The 15,496-nt window shown below is 58.6% G+C and overlaps 1 protein-coding gene across 2 annotated transcripts in view; it reads left to right on the top strand.

Moving 5' to 3' along the window:
- The window catches only part of SEPT9 (septin 9), a 169,641-nt gene that overhangs the window by 48,884 nt on the left and 105,261 nt on the right, over positions 1-15,496 (top strand). The window contains exon 1 of one of the 2 annotated variants that reach the window (XM_008577238.1): positions 7-107. The exons of the other annotated variant lie outside the window; for it this stretch is intronic. Within the exon in view, the coding sequence (XP_008575460.1) occupies positions 53-107 (55 nt within the window). The 5' untranslated portion in view covers positions 7-52. Of the gene's footprint in view, positions 1-6; positions 108-15,496 lie in introns of those variants that run through there. 2 annotated transcript variants of the gene reach the window in all.

Raw genomic sequence — 15,496 nt, 5'->3', positions numbered from 1 at the left:
GGGGCGCTTCCTCGCCGCCGCTCTCCGCGCCACTCGCTGCCCACGAGCCACCATGTCCGACCCCGCGGTCAACGCGCAGCTGGACGGGATCATTTCGGACTTCGAAGGTGGGTGCCTGGCCGGTCGCTGCGGGCGCGCTGGGGAGGACCCTCAGCGCGGGCCTGGCGCGGGGCCCACCCCGATGGGGGCGCCCCTTGGCCCCGCGTCATCTCCGTGGAGGACCCCGTTCGGGGGACCCGCGGGGACTGCGCACCCTCACGGGGCCCGGCGCTCGCCCTGCGCACCGCCGCCCGGGTTTCCTTCCTTTTGTTGTTGTTTGTGTTTGCGAGCGACAGCCACCTCCTCGAGGGCTGGCGGGGCTTCCTCGGAACTTCCCGGGGGCGCGCAGTTCCACTCTAGGAAATCCATCAGTCCCCTCCCTGCGGCGCTCCCCGGCGGCTTTCGGGCCCCCTCGGGCCTGGCGTCTGCTTAAGAGAGTTAGTTCCCCGCCTCGGACCGAGTGGGCGGTCGCGTCCCGCCCGGTGGACAGCCCTCCCCTCCCCCACGCCAGTTTCGGGCCAGGGACGAACCGAGTCCCCGCTGGGGAGGGCCGCCAAGTTGGCGCAGCGCGCGGGCCGGGCGCACCCGAGCGGACACGGCCCAGGCCGCGGCGGCGTCCGGAGTGGGGCGTCCCATGGCCCCCCTCCAGGCCTGGGGACATCCTCATCCGCCTCCCAGAGGCGGGCCGTGGGGGTCAGAGGGGGCCAGCGTGCCGGCAGGAAAGCATTTTGGCTGTCTTCCCCCTTACGGGGTTTACAGAGTGTGGGGAGACTTGGGGGGCTTCTTCCTGCGCGTGTGGGTCTGGCATCAGCGTCCCCGGGCTCTGTGTGTGTGAGTGTGTGCGCCTTCGTGCGTCCTCGTGACTGCCGGTGCTGTGCTCTGCGTCCTGCGTCCTGGAGAGTAAATAAAGCAGTCGAAAGGGAAGCTCACACAATAGTCTCCAGCACTTCGGGGCAGGGTTTGTGAGGGGCGGGCCTGCCTCTGCCGGGACCTGGAGCCCCCGCCCCTCGGAGGGGCTCCCAGGCAGCCTTGGGCAGAGCCCTCTGGTGGGCCAGGAGGGGGAGGCTGGGCTGAAAGGAGTTACAGAGACATCCAGGTGCCGGGCCAAGCTGGGAGGTGAGCAGCCCGAGGTCCTCCAGCCTCCCTGGCCAGAACCAGGGCTGGAATGTGTGGTCGGAGCCTAGCTGCCCACATGGCCCACCTGAGGTCATCCTCATCTGCAGGGGGCGCCTCCCTGGGATCCCAGCTGCGGCTGAACCCCAGGTGGAGCGCCAGCAGCTGTGCTTCTGGGCTAGGCCTGGACTGTCCTCACCAGGACGGGGTGGTGGTCCAGGGCCGGCACAGGCTGTACAAAGTGTGAGATGTCAGGTCTGCTTTGTTAAGTCAGTGGTGGGAGCCCCTTTTCAGACTCTAGCACTTTCCATCCATGCTGTCCCTGAACCAGGGAGCTCTGGGTCTGCAGAGCTGTGAGGACTTGTACTCCCGACCATCTGGACACCATTGGGGCGCATGCCCATCCTGGGGTCTCCCCAGTCTGCTTTGTTCTGTTTCGCCTTTTGCATGCCCCTGTGAACCGAGCCCTCCCTGAGCTGCTGCTTGTCAACTCTTCTCTACCTCTGCTCCTCCAGAGGACTTTCGTCTTCCTAACTGTCCAGGTGGCAAGAACTAGCCAGTGTGATCCCTTTCCCATTAAGTGCTGGTGGAGAGAGGTGGCTGCCCTGTTCAGGTCCTGTGCTCTGTGTACCCTCTCCTCACGGCCTGTGAGAGTTGAGGTCTCTGCTTCCATGCTCTGACCTGAAAGTCTTGCGCTGGTGGTGGGATTTCTGGGGAACAAGGCAGGGGTCTCCATGGGAGCCTGTGGCGGGGGGAAGGCAGAGGTTTGGGGTTTGTGTGACAGTCTCACAGCTGTCACAGTTTGCACCACAGAGGCTGTTAGAACGCCTGCCTCGGGTGCCCTCCCTGAGTGTAACTCCAGCCTTAGCCCGACGTTCCCCCATCTGGAGATGCGGTGGCCTCTGCGGCTGCCTCCTGAGCCAGCTTCTTGACCCTGTAATTTAGCCCAAGACAATGGCCTCATTGAGACCATCCTGGGGCAACTGTTGGCAGCCTTTTGACTCCAGAGGAAGATTTCTCCGACCTGGGGAGCAGACTCTTGGATCTTCTGGTTCCCTATGTGCGTCAGTCTCTCCATTGTGTGCCCTGAAAAGTTTGACTGGGGAGTCTGGCCTTAGAGCCCCCAGGCTGCCCAAGTGGAAGTGAGTGTGTGTGCGTGCTCGAGTGTGCACGTGTGTAAGTGCGTGTGCACGAGGACTTGGGGAAGGGAGAGGCGGCCCTCCCTGGGGCCCTAGGAGCTTGGAGTGGAGTTGGTAGATGGGGAGGGTGTGTGTGTGGGAGACGGACAGCCTCGGATCGGACAGCCTCGGATCGTCGGACGTGGGGAAGGGACAATTGGAGGAGGTGGAGAGTGTGTGATCTTGCCCAACCAGGGGTGATGCGAGTTGACAGCTTCCGAACCAGGGCAGAGAAAGGTCACCGCTGGCTAACCGGGAAGAAGTTGGTATTGAGGAGGCGGACCTTCAACAAAAGTAGGAATTCGGTTGGGGGAGGAAGGAGGACAGCGTTCCGGCCAGGGGCAGCCGGCAGCAGGCAGCAGCGGGGGAGGCTGCAGGAGGCTGGCCTGTTAGGGGGCTGGGGTGTAAGGAGAGGCCAGTTTGTGAAGATCAGGGGGCCAGGCCTGACCATCGGGAGTGTGGCCGGCCCGCTGGAAGCAGCTGGAGCGGAGGAGCACTGGTCTCTTTCCCTGGAGCGGGCCAGGGGTCTTCAATGGTGCTGCCCACCTGGTGTCTCGGTTTCTGCAAGGTAGGTTGAAACTTCCAGCTCCTCAGCAGCCTCTGGAGGGACCCGATGGTTCCTGAGGCCAGTGGATGTGACGTCCGCCATGAAGCACATGTTGGTTGCTGAGGGGCAGAGGCTTCAGGGCATACCCCCAAAGCTGGCGAGCTTTGAGCCACGGGGTCTCTGGGGGTGATTTTTGAGAACCCAGCAGGCCTGCTGCCCTGGAATCCTCCAGCAGGGATTCCTCCTGGAAGGTTCGGAACTAGTGGAAGCATCTAGGCCAGAGCAGTGTGCCCTGCAGGGCAGAGGGGAAGTGACCTGGGGTGGGGCGGGGTGGGCAGTGGGTGCCCAGGCCAGAGCTGGGGCTCCTGCGGGGCAGACAGAAAGCTGCCCATAGGTGTGTGCGCCGTGTGTGGAGTGGGGGCTCGGAGTGAACATGCTGCGCAGGTGCCACATCCTGGGAGCACCTTTTCTTTTCATCTTTTTTTCCCTACCTGTCCCCTCTTCCCTGTGTGTGGAGTGGGGGCTCGGAGTGAACATGCTGCGCACGTGCCACATCCTGGGAGCACCTTTTCTTTTCATCTTTTTTTCCCTACCTGTCCCCTCTTCCCATGACCTCCCCCATCCCCACTCCCCTTGTGGACTGAGGAAGTCACAGTTCTTGAGTGTGAGACGGTTAAGCTCTGTCCCTGGGAGTGGAGGTGGGGGTGGTTGGGGGTCGTATGGGGGTTCAGTCTGTCTTGTATTTTGGTTGGGGTCAGGGTGCCCCCACCCTTGGGACTGAGAGGGTGCCAGAGTCCTCTATAGAGATGAGCTTCCTGCATCCCACCTTTGCCCTCCCTTCAAGGATGGCCTCAGGGTTCTGTGGAGACCCCCGCATGTAGGGGCGAGGAGATTTTCTGATGTGATTTTTATTTTTGGCCGCTGGCCGGTACGGGGACTCGAACCCCAGACCTTGGTGTTACAACACCATACTCTAACCAACAGAGCTAACCAGCCAGTCCTGATGTGATTTTTAGAGAGGCTTATTTCCCACTTCTCCATGATTTCCCACTTTGCGACCCAAACGGACCATGGCACCTGCCACCTCCCCTCCACCTCCCGAGTTGGGGTGACAAGAGGGGTGACCCCTTCCTCCATCTTGCTTCAGGTCGGCGGAGGCACTGGGCAGTGGGACAGCATGTTCTTTGTGAATGCAGGCCAAGTCTGTTATCTCAAACACGATTACAACTCGTGTCTTTGTGTAACAAAAGCCAGTCCCAGTGCCAGCTGTTGGCCTACTTTCGTCAGCGACGTGTGCTGTAACCAGATTTGCGCGCCGTGAAAGAATCCTAAAAGTCCTTGACATTTGCTGAAACAGAATCTGGCCTAGGACCCAGGCGCTCTGATCCCAGAGCTGTGACGTCTGCCCCCACCCTGAGCCCTTCGCTGTCTCCCGAGGAGGACTCTCCGAGCATTTCCTGGAGACGGTGCAGACTCCACACCTCAAGCAGGAGGGCTGGCCCAGGGGACGGGGGAGGGACTCCTGGGTGGAAAGGGGCCACTTGCACCTGCCTGCTTGTCTGAGAGCCCTGACCCTCCGGGACCCGGGCGCTGGCTCTGGCTGGATCCAGGTGCCCCTTTCCTCCCCAGGGGAAAAGGCCTGTTGCTGAGTGCTGGGTGCAGACCTGTCTCTAATTAACGCCAGGGGGCCTCTGCTTTCCAGCCAAGACACGAGGCCTCCTGTGAACCTCACCTCTCTGCAGTTTGCACCTTGGTGGCAGGTGGCAGGAGGCAGGAGTGACGGTGGGGATGAGGCCACTGAGCCAGACCTGAGTGGAGTTGGGGATTCTGTTGTGGGGTGTGCTCTGCAGCTGAGAGCGGCTGGGTCTCTCCTACAGATCCCACAGCCACTGGCATCATTGACTTTGTGCATCCAGAGCACAGGACTAGCAAACCCGACGTCCTGGCCTCGCAGCTGGGTTCAGGGCTACCAAGGCCAGACGTCTGGGAAGAGGCAGGTGGGGTGAGCGCTGGGACACCCCCCTCTGGGTGACATTGGTCTGGAAATGTTCTCTGGGGGATGTGGCTGACCTGGAGGGATTAGAAAGAGGCTAGTGGGCAGAGTTTACTTCCAGAGGGAGAGGGGCTTTGGGTGGAGTGTTGGCTACGGCAGCTTAGAGGCTAGGTGCTATAATGCTTTGGCCGATCTCTCTCTGCTATTTGGAAGCTTAGCCCCTGAACCTCAGTTTCCTCCTCTGTTAAGTGGGGTTGTAATCATCTCTTTCTGAGGGTTGTTGGGGGATTTCATAAGATACAGCTAATAACGCTGAGCATGGGTCTTGCCTCATAGGAGTGTGGTGGGCATTGCCGCTCATGTTGGAGCTGGGGGTGTATTTGCAAAGGACAGGTAGGTTTGGATCTAGGTGCTAGAAGGTCACAGGCAAGGGCCTGTCTGGTCCTACTGTGGGGACAAGGCTGGACAGAGTAGTTGGCACTAATTATGGTAAGCACTGCAGAATCAGCCCACAAAGCCCATCTGGGGTCCCTCTGAGTCCACCAGGTACCCAGGCTCTTGGCGAAGGTGTTGGAGCTCCCATCCTTCTATCTAGCTAACATTCTGTCTGGAGGTGTCAAGGTTCTCTCCCTGGTCAGAGTGGAGGCTGGGGTCATGGGGTCTGCAGGGCTCTTCTTGTGAGAGATTGTCCCAGTCTTTTCTGCCACCCCCCAACCCCCACCCCAGAGCATCACAGATGGGTGGACCACATGCCTGTCTCCAGGGTCAAGTGCTGACAGCGACATGGGCATGTGCTGGGCAACTGGACTTGAAGACAGCAGTGGGGTCTGGTAGCTGGCCAGCCTTCCCCTGAAAGACAGTGGTCGCAAGGAGTCTGTGTCCGAGAGGGATGCGTGCTGGTGTGAGCATCCTTGTCAAGCAGACCTTGTGAGTCCCCTGGGGTTGGCGGCAGGGGCAGCCAAACAGTGCCCACACGTAGTGGGCGCTTGCTCTGGCTACGTGTGGGTGAAGCTGTCCAGCCGGTGGAGAGTGGCCGTGTGGTGGCCACTCATGGTGGAGGCGTCACCATGGGAAACACAAACGTGCAGATTGTGCGCTCGCCCTGCACGAGCCAGGGACTTCTCAGCCTGGTGACTCATGGCCTCAGCCTGCCCCTCGGGAGAAGCAGTGCCCTGATATGCTGGTGCCAGGAGAGCAGAACTGGGGTGCCCTCCTCCTCTCTCCACCTCCCATTGCTTTATTTTTGGCATCTGGCTGGTACAGGGATTGAACCCTGGACCTTTGTGTTACCAGCACTGCACTAACCAACTGAGCTAGCTGGCCAGCTCCCCACTTCCCATTTCTTGCGTGCCCAGGGTTGGGGGTGTCACATTTACAGATGAGGCTTGGTCCCCAGGTTTCTGCCTGGCTGTCACTGTCATCGTCCCTTCCCTTTGTCTGCTGGCTGAGTGCCCCTCCCTCCCACACTGCTACCTCCCTGGGATAAGCCAGGAGCATGGGGCCAGTAGGGAAGACCTGGGACCAGGCTCAGGGATCTTTGTTGGCCCCAAAACTCAAGGCAAGGTCCCACCTTCCTGCCAGGACACACCCAGATGCTCTCTGCTGGGCTCCGAGACCCCGGAGAGCAGGGTTGTGTCTTTGCTCACTGTCCTGTGGGCTGGAACAGGACTGCATGCAGTGGACCCTTGATGTGGCGATGTGTGTAGTGTGGTGGGATGGGTGGGGTAAGGGGCGCCCGGGCGACCACCGCCAGCCCCAGGCGATTTCTTTTTTTAATTTATCCCAGAAACCCAGCCAGGAAACGAGTTCCTGTGCTTTCTCTTGACAAAGCCACTGAGGAAAAAATGGTCAAGCAGTGGCTTTCTTTCCAAAACCTTCTTGGTTTTTCCCAAATTTGGAGCCTCTTTGAGTTGCTTATGAGACCAAACAGTCCAGAACTCTCTGGAACCCTCAGGCCAAACAGACCAGCAGTGCCTCTAGACATCCCAGGCGCCTGAGGGGCATTTCTGGGCTCAGGCTGTTTAGTTTGGTCTGGACAGAGACTGGACCAGGAGACGTTCTAGAAACTTCAATTTTGTTGTTATTTTTCTAAAGTGCTGCCAATGCCCAGAAATATAGACAGAGGGACAAGAGAATGACCTCGGATTCAGCTGGGAATATAAACACTGAGCCCCCCCATGCCAACCCCGGTGCTCCTTTAAGGGCTGGGGCTCATGTGGACTCTCCAGGCTTCGTCTCCAGACGCCCCCAGCCCCCAGCCGGCTCTCTGGGGATTGTCCTGGGAGGCCAGGAAAGTGGGAATGAAACTCCACTCTGCTCCTTTGTTTCTTGTGTTTTTGTGGTTTTCCCTGTTGACCCTCTTTCCCTGAAATTCCTGAATTTCCCCTTGTAGCCTCCCCTGGAGAAGCCATCATTTGCCCAAAATCCGCAAAATCAAGGAGGCTGGCCTTAAATGCATAGTTCCCGCCCCACACAGCTTAGGGCTTCCTCTGTCCCCAGGGTCGGGAGCCTGTGCCTTAGATGTGGGCGGTGAGACCTTGCAGACCCTTGGAGCAGCCTCCCTGGGAGAGTCGCCCCCAGCCTGAGGGGGGGGTGCCCTCCCACCACCCCCCTTGCACAACCCCTCCACTAAAATCTGGCCACCGCCTCGGCAGGACTGACTGGGTGGGGCTTGCTCCCCGGGTACAGAGTGGGGGCAGTTACCCCCACATTGGCTTCTGTAGGGGAGGGTACCCCAGGGGCTCAGGTTGGGTCTTGCGGGGTCGGGGAAGGGTGATGGTAGGGAGTGGGGTGTCTTGTGCAGCCCAGGTCTTATTTTGACTCTGAAAGGGGAATTCCTGGGAGCCGGCTTGTCCCTCTCCCCTTCCATAAGCTGCTTCTCCTCCGAGGGGTTGGAACTGTCTGGAGCCCTTGGCAGACTCTGTGCCTGGTTTCCTACCCCCCAGCCTCCAGCCAGCAGCGTGAAGGGCTTCCCTGGCCCTTGGAGGAGTCCTGGCTAATGGTGTGGGACTTTGCAGGCAGCTATCTCCTGGGGCAAGGCCTGGGGGTCTCAGGCACCTCCTTGTGGGGGGCTGCAGCTGAGGGATCCTTTGGGAGGGAGGAAGGGAGCCACCTGGGCCACAGACAGCTACCACCTCCCTGCCCCTTGCCTCCAAGTCCAATGGATGGACTGGTCTTACCTTTCTTTTTGGCAGGAAGAGAGAGCAGTCCCGGGCATAGGGAAGCTGGCCTAGATGAGGCCACCTCACCTCTCCCCTCCCCAGGCAGGGACCTGGAAGATGGAGATATTTCTGGTTCTGACTGTCAGTGGCCAGCAGTCTGGTGGGTTTCCATGCTCTCTAGGCAGGGTCTTGTTCTGTACCCACTGCACACCCCTCACCCCCTACCCTGGTGCAGGAAGCCGGCTCTGAGCAGGCTCCATCCCAGCTAAATTTCCACGTGGGTGGGCAGTTTCCCTGTGAGGGGTAGGCCAGGCCCCTGACCTGTGTCCCCTAGAGACTGATACTATCTACACTGAAAGTGTATAAGTTTTTCTGGCCGCAGACCAGGCCTGGAGGTTCTCTGCTGTCCCCTGCCTCCTGTACCCCATTAAAGGTCAGGGAATAGAGTGCTCTGTAAATAGGCTGGGTTTTGATTTTTTCCTTTAGTTCAAAATGGAGTGCTGGAATCCCCCATGTCTGGACTGCACTGTGGAGGGACAGTCTTTGGTGTCCACACAAGGAAGCTGTTCCTGCTAAATACCCTGGTGAGCCAGAAGGATTGCTGGGAATGGGAGGGGCAGTCAGCTCATTCATTTGTTTATTCAGCAGCCATCTGTGGGTGCCAGCTACATACCGTCTCTATTCTAGGCACTAGGGGACCAGGTATGAGCCCAGGAGAGGGTAGGTCCAGGAAGGCGTCCTGAAGGAATGGCACCTAACCAGAGACCTGGGTAGGAGGTTGCCAGGCAGAATTTCCAGGCGAATAATGCTGGCCAGCCTGTCTTGCTATTTCTGTGGACTGGTAGGTAGTGCAGAAGACCCTGTGTGCCCATACCTGGCGCAGGTGCCACGGCACTGCAGTGGGAGGTGGGGGAGAGGGGTGTTCATGCAAACGTGTGGCAGCAGGAAGAGGAGACTTCTCATGGGGGTGGGGGGACACCATCTCAGGCTGCCCAGCCAAGCCGGGGTACACTGGGGGGCCCTTCTGTGCGCAGGAGGTATCCAGGCACAGCATCCTTCCCTTGAGCGGGGGTGGGGAGGTGGGAGGCGGGGCAGGCAGGAGAGCTGGGAGGGGCTTGTGGAGTCGGGTTTGTTAATTTAGTTAGGATGGAACAGGCTGCAGGTTCCTAGTGGTGAGGTTTAAACCCTGGGCCTCCACAGGCAAACCTCAGCAAGGGCAGCTCTGCCTTTTTTCTCAACTACAAAAGAAACCCTTGGCCTCTGGGGCCCCTTGGGGTGGGGTGGGGGAGGAGGTCACACTTTCGCACCTTTGCAGGCCCAGTGCAGCGAAGAAGGGGGAGGCAAAGTCTCCTCTCCTCCCTGTCCCCCAGCTCCTGGCCCGGGAAACACAGAGTCTTAGGGCAGCTGGGGGTGGGGGTGGGGGGCATGCTGGGGACACTGGTAAGGGGGGAACTCTGGTTGCAGCCACTGGGAGGCCTGGCTGGGGGGGCCCCCACTCAAATATTTACATCTCCCCTAATATGTAAATGATGAAAGCAGGCTCCTGCACACAGCTGCCCGGGAGCCAGCTGCCCCCGCCCACAGCCCCCTCCTTGCATTCTTTGTTTCTGACCCAAGTCCTGGCCCTTCCAGCTGTTCCCCCTTCACTCACAGGCACCTCCTCTGACCGAGCTTATTATCCTTGTTATGTTTCATAGCCATTTCCTTTTATTGAGCACCTACTATGTGCAGGCCCTGGGCTGGGTGCTTTATATTGGAGGTCTAGACCAGGCTGCTGTGGCTCAGGTGCTGGAAGGTAGACTCAGGTCCTCCCAGCCCCACTCGCATCTGTCACCATTCCCTGCTGCTGAGACCTGCTTCCTGGCCCCTGCCCGTGCCACCTGCCATGGCCTTCTCACCTCCCCCTAACGCTTACCCCTGCCTGGGTATGACAGCAATCTCAGTCTTCCTGTCAGTGGCGGACGAGAACAGCCAGGGGGCCTGAGCTTGGGGTCTGGTGGGGGCCACCTCTGTTCCAGCTCGGCCTTGCTGCTGTCCAGTGCGGTGACCATGTTTACACAGCAGGAGTGACAGTGTAGCCTGGCAGGGTGGCTGTGGGGCTTGGGCAAGATGGTGCTTGTAGCGGGGGCTCTGTGCTATTAGAGTCTAGTTTGCAGAGGACCAGGCAGAGTGGTGTGGTGGTTTAGCCAGTGGGCTCAAATCCATCTTCACCCTCAAATCCTGCCCATGCTGCAATGTTGGATGACTCATTAGCCTCTCTGTGCCTCGGTGTCCCATCTGTAGAATGGGGACGAGAGTAAATCACTGTTTTCAGGTGGTTATGAGGATTGAATGAGCTTGTTATGGGAAGCACTCAACAAACGTTGGCTGTTACAGATTCAACACAACAAACCCTTTTTAGAATTCTGCTACATGCCAGGCAGGGTGCTGGTGGAGAGGGGGACAGCGATTAGCGAGCTTAGTCCCTGCCCTCAGGAGGGCGACTGTCTAGCTGAGAGGAGAGTGACCGCTGCCCCAGGGCTGGAAGCTGTGACCCAGAGAGGGGACATTTGTGTGGAGGCTGGCTGGGGACCTGGGCCCTGCGCCTGCTTCTCTCTCCTGCGTGTTTCCTGTAGCAGGTGCGTTAAACCGGTTTCATTGTGGTTTTCCCAGGCCCTGGCTTCAGGGCCTTCTCTTTAGAAGGTGACCACAGTGTAGGCCTTGGGCAGGTTTTGGGACCTTGGAACTGGCCCTCTCCGTCATCACATGGGCCTTTGTCCTCAGCAGCACCCAGGTTGTGGCTGACTTCTACATGTACTTCGGTTTGTGATTGCCCTGGGAGCTGAGTGGTGGCGTGTGAGGCTGGACATTGTCCTTGGGTGACTCCCGGGAAGGTGGGGGTTGGGCTGGGCTGCCGAGCTGGCAGCTCCAAGGTCCCTGCCTCTGGGATGGTTTGTTGTAGGATTCTCAGGAGGGGCTGGTTGGGGAGAGGCTTGTGAACCCACTGGAGGGCAGAGGTCCACACTTGGCCGCCCCTCAGAAACACCCTGGGGTGCCTAGGCCCCTGTGGTCCCCCCACCCAGAATCACCAAGAGGTAGGGACCAGCGATGTACTTTTTAACCAGCTCCCAAAATGATTCTGATGAACAACTGGAGCTGAGAATGACTGATCTGGAGTCAGAACTTTAGGACTATAAAGCAATTTAGAGAATGAGTCCGAGAATGCGTAGGAGGGATCTTAGCCACATGATACTACATGGAGAAGAACACAACACAGTGTCACTGATGGGACCTCTGTTAGAAGTGTACTTGAATAGACACACATCAGTAGAAAGAGTGGAAGGACAGTTTGTCAAAATATGGATGGTGGTTATCTGGGTTGTGGGTTCATAGATTTTTTTTCCACTTTATTTTTCTGTGTTTTGCAAATTTTCTGCCTTGTGCCAAAATTGCTTTTATAGTCAGGAAAAAGGAAATTGATGTTATTTTTTAAAAGTTCGTTATCATAAAGACCCGGTTTGTGGGATGAGGAAGCAGAGGCCCGAAAGTGACTCGTACCTCAGTTGGTGGCAAAGCCAGGGTGCCCAAGGCCCCGGCTGGCTCTCTCCAGCTCTGGGTCGGGGTTGCTGGGTGGAGTGATTCAGCTTTGCCCGCAGGTGCAGGCTGCTGGAGCCATCTCTGGAGGCACCACCGGCAGCTGCATTTTTGGCCACAAGGAATGTGGGCCAGAGCCTGGGTCTCAGGCGGGCTGGCTGTCCCTGTCCACCGCTGGCCAGGCCCCTCCAGCCATGCTGAGCGTTTGGAATTGTTGGGCCTAGTTGGTTCAGGAGCGAGAGGACGTGGGAGCTGGTGGCAGACCTCACAATGGCCCTTGTGGGGTCATACCGTGTCCGGGCTGGAAGGGAGCTTTTCAGTCCAGCCCTTCCTGTTCCTCACCAGGAAACTGAGGCCAGAGGGGTCATTTGGCTGGACCTGGGTGGGGCGTAGATGGGACTTTTGACTCCTGTGTGCCACACCCAGGCAGCCCCCCAGTGCTGGGCCATCTGCAGAGCTCCCTGACCCTTCCACAGGGCACAGCTCTGTAGAGGGCAACCTGGCTGAAGTCTAATGTTTTTAATTAAGGAGGGAATGAGTCCTGCCCGCGGCCCTGCTCCCTTCAGGCTCTTGCCCTCTCCTGCCCCCGACACCCCCTGACCCCCACAGAGGGGCTTTCAGGCTGGTGGGCGGGGTCCCTGCGATGGATGCAGTGGCCCCTGGGCAGTTTCTGGCTGGGTGGGGGCTCAGCCTTCTTCCTGCTGTGTCCCCTGCAGCCGCTGGTGGTGGGAAGGGCCCGGCTGCCTGGGGGCTTCACAAGGTGGGAATCTGGGGGGTGGTGATGGGCAGGCCTGACTCCATGAGGCTGGCGGGCAGGTCAGAGGTTACGGGCTGAGTTGGCTGCTCCGGGTGGTGAGGGTGGGGGTACCTGGGTCAGCCAGAGACCTCTCTGGCGTGGGGGATTCGGGATTCAGAGTTTACCGTAAACAGCTCTATCATCTTTTGTTTTTCCCACAGGCCGCTAGCAGAATTGAGGGGTCAGCTGTTTATGGGGTGTGCCCCAGGAGGAGGTAGTTACCTGTCCGCCTGAGTGGAGCAGGCAAGTGACTGAAGGGTCACATGCTACCTGCCCAGGAAACTCTCTGGGGGCTTTCCCTCATGGAAGGAAAGTACAGGCAAAGGGAAGACACTTTATGGGACACGTTTAAGGCCAGCCCCCTCTGAGGGTGCTGGGGGCACAGTGCCTTCACTGTTCAGAAGTGGGGTCTGTTCTCCTTCAGGAGGTTTTTTCTAGAACTTTTGGTGTGGAGCAGATGGACACTCAGAGGCTCAAAGGACAAACACAAAAGGAGAAGGGAACAGGGTGTTGGCTGTGACAGGGCAGGCACTGGAGGGAAAGCAGAGGACAGAGCAGATGCCTGCGATGGGCAGGTGCCAGGGACAGTGGGATGGTGTGGGGCCTGGCTGAGGCGGGTTGAGGAGTGGCGCTTAGGTGGCAGCCTAGCAGCAGAGAGCTAAGGAGGGTCCTGTGTCAGTTTGCTGGGGCCGCCGCTACAAAGTGACACAAACGGGGGCTGAAACACAGTTCTGGAGGCCACAAGTCCCAAATCAGGCTGTCGGTGGGGCTGATTTCTTCTGGGGGCTGAGGGAGAAGCTGGTCCATGCCCGCCTGCCAGCTGTGGAGCGGCCAGCAGGCCGTGGCTTGGCGCTCCGTGGCTTGTAGATGCATCAGTCCAATCTCTATTCCATCTTTTCGTGGCCTTTCCCTGTGTCTTTTCTGTCTCTTCTAAGAACACTTGTTGGATTTAGAGCCCTCCCTAAATCCAGGATAGATACCTAATTACACGTGCAAAGATCCTGTTTTCCCCTAAGGTCACATTCACAGGTGCTGAAGGCTAGGACTTGGACACGTTTTGGGGCCACATTCGGTCCACTATAGTGGCTGATCTCAGGGGGAACAGAGTGTTCTAGGCTTGGGGTGAGTGGAAGGAGTCCTGTGCGGGTATCAGGAAACCAGGCTTGGACATCCCGAATTGTGTGGCTTTGAGTGACCCTGGATGCCTCCTCTGTCTCATGAGAGCGTGGTGGGGCATCCATTGCTGCTCCTGTGAGTGGCTGCAGCGCAGGAGGAGGCTGGCTTATGCCAGTGGACTGAGACCCTTTCCCCCTGTCCCTGCCCCCTCCAGCACTCCCCACTTGAGTCCAGGTGCCCAGGTGGGTGGGATAGAGAGGGCTGTCCTGCTGCACACTCCTAACTTCTGTGGACATATTCCAGCCGCCACCCATGTCTGCCACTGTGGAGGGACGTCATCCAGCTTGGCCCCCACCTACCCCCATTCCTTCAGCGGCAGACACGCTCCCCGGGACTTCTCAGCGGCTCCCATCCCCTCTCCAAGACCCCTCCCTTGCAGGTCTGTCTGGTCTTAGCCCTCTCGCTCCTCTCTGGGCTTCAGCCCTCCCTCCTGGCTTCTGGGCAGCTCATTGAGCTGGAAGTGTGGAGACCCCAGACTGTGTGGGGCTCTCAGGGTGTATCCAGGGATTCTGCCTGGCACATCTAGCTTTCCAGGGATCTTTTTGACTTCTAGATGGGCTTTGTGGAGTTTCCCAAGAGTTTCAGTGCCCCAGGTGAGAGCCCCAGTAAACTCTCAGAGCAGGAGGAGCCCTGGCCAAATTGTCACTCACCCCTGGGCTGTTTGGAACAGCTGGGCAGCCCCTCTTCTGGAGGTGCTACCGCTCCCTGGCAGTCCTTTCCGGAATCTTCTCATGTCCAGCTGTGGCCTCTCCTACACAACAAACCACCTCCTCCTTTGAGTTTTCTGTGACTCCCCTTCATTGCCAACCCCCCCATGTCCTTGAGGATGGAGACCACGTCCACCCACCAGACTTTTGGGTTCGGTAGAACCCAAACCGGACAAGTCTGTGTAGGTCCATGTAGGGTCTGTTGTTTGTGGTCTCTGTGGCTCTGTTCTCACCTCCAGCCCCGCTTGGCGAGCTTTGGGTGATGCTGCTGAGAGCCAGCCACCCCAGCCCCACCTTCACCACCCCCTGCTCAGGAGGCCTGGGGAGCAGCTGGCTCCTGGGTGCTGCTCTGACCGGAGCCTGAACTCTGTTCCCTGGGGTCACCGGCCCCTGTAATTAGGCCGCAGCTCATATTGGGCTGGGCAGCGGCTGTCAGCTGCCCGCCTCCTGGCCACAGCACAAGAGAGCCCCATCTGGTGTCCTTTGGCCTGTGATTAATGGAAGGCCTCACCTGGGGCCGAGGGGCCTCTGGTGTTAGACTTTTTTTTTTTGCATTTTTTAAGTGCTTTTAATATTTTCCCCAGTAGTCAGTGGGATGAGGAGGGAGGGATGGTTTCTCTGCCTAGGCAGATCAGGAATGGTTACCACCCATGTGTGCAGTGACTGGGCTGAGAACAGAGAAGGAAGGGATAGCTTGACCAGGAAACTGGACCCTCACATTCACCACCGCCTGGTGGTTCAATCCAGTGCCCTAGAGCAGATGCTGACCAACGCGGTCCTCAGGGTTTCTGGGTCCTGGTCCTGTGGAGCTTGCCATCATGTGGGAAAGAGCCAGGCGGGACACAGCAACCTTCACCTGCTGCAGGTGAGGCTGTTTTGCAGAGTCTTCAAGGAGGGAGCGTTGGAGTGTTCCTTGATAGATGACCCGGGGGCTCTGGAGAAGCATTGCAAGGAGCCTCGGATTTGGGAAAGGGTGTGTCTGGGGCTGCCGAAAGGGTGCGGGTGGATGAAAGCTCAGGAAAGCCTCATCCATTGGTACTCTAACCTTCGAGGTCTGGGAGCTGCAGCCTGTCGTTTCGTTTTTTGGAGTCATCACCTCGCAGGGGCTCCCTCCTGCCTCCAAGGGCTGCCATTTATCAAGGAACCTTTGACCCGAGAAGACCCTAAAGGTTATCTGATCCCCTCCCCTCTTCCCCAGGCGGGCCACACCTAG

This window comes from Galeopterus variegatus, unplaced genomic scaffold (assembly GCF_000696425.1).
Source record: "Galeopterus variegatus unplaced genomic scaffold, G_variegatus-3.0.2 Scaffold1466, whole genome shotgun sequence".
Lineage (NCBI taxonomy): Eukaryota > Metazoa > Chordata > Mammalia > Dermoptera > Cynocephalidae > Galeopterus > Galeopterus variegatus.
Note: the sequence above shows the minus strand (reverse complement) of the source record. Positions and strands in the feature narration are given on the sequence as shown.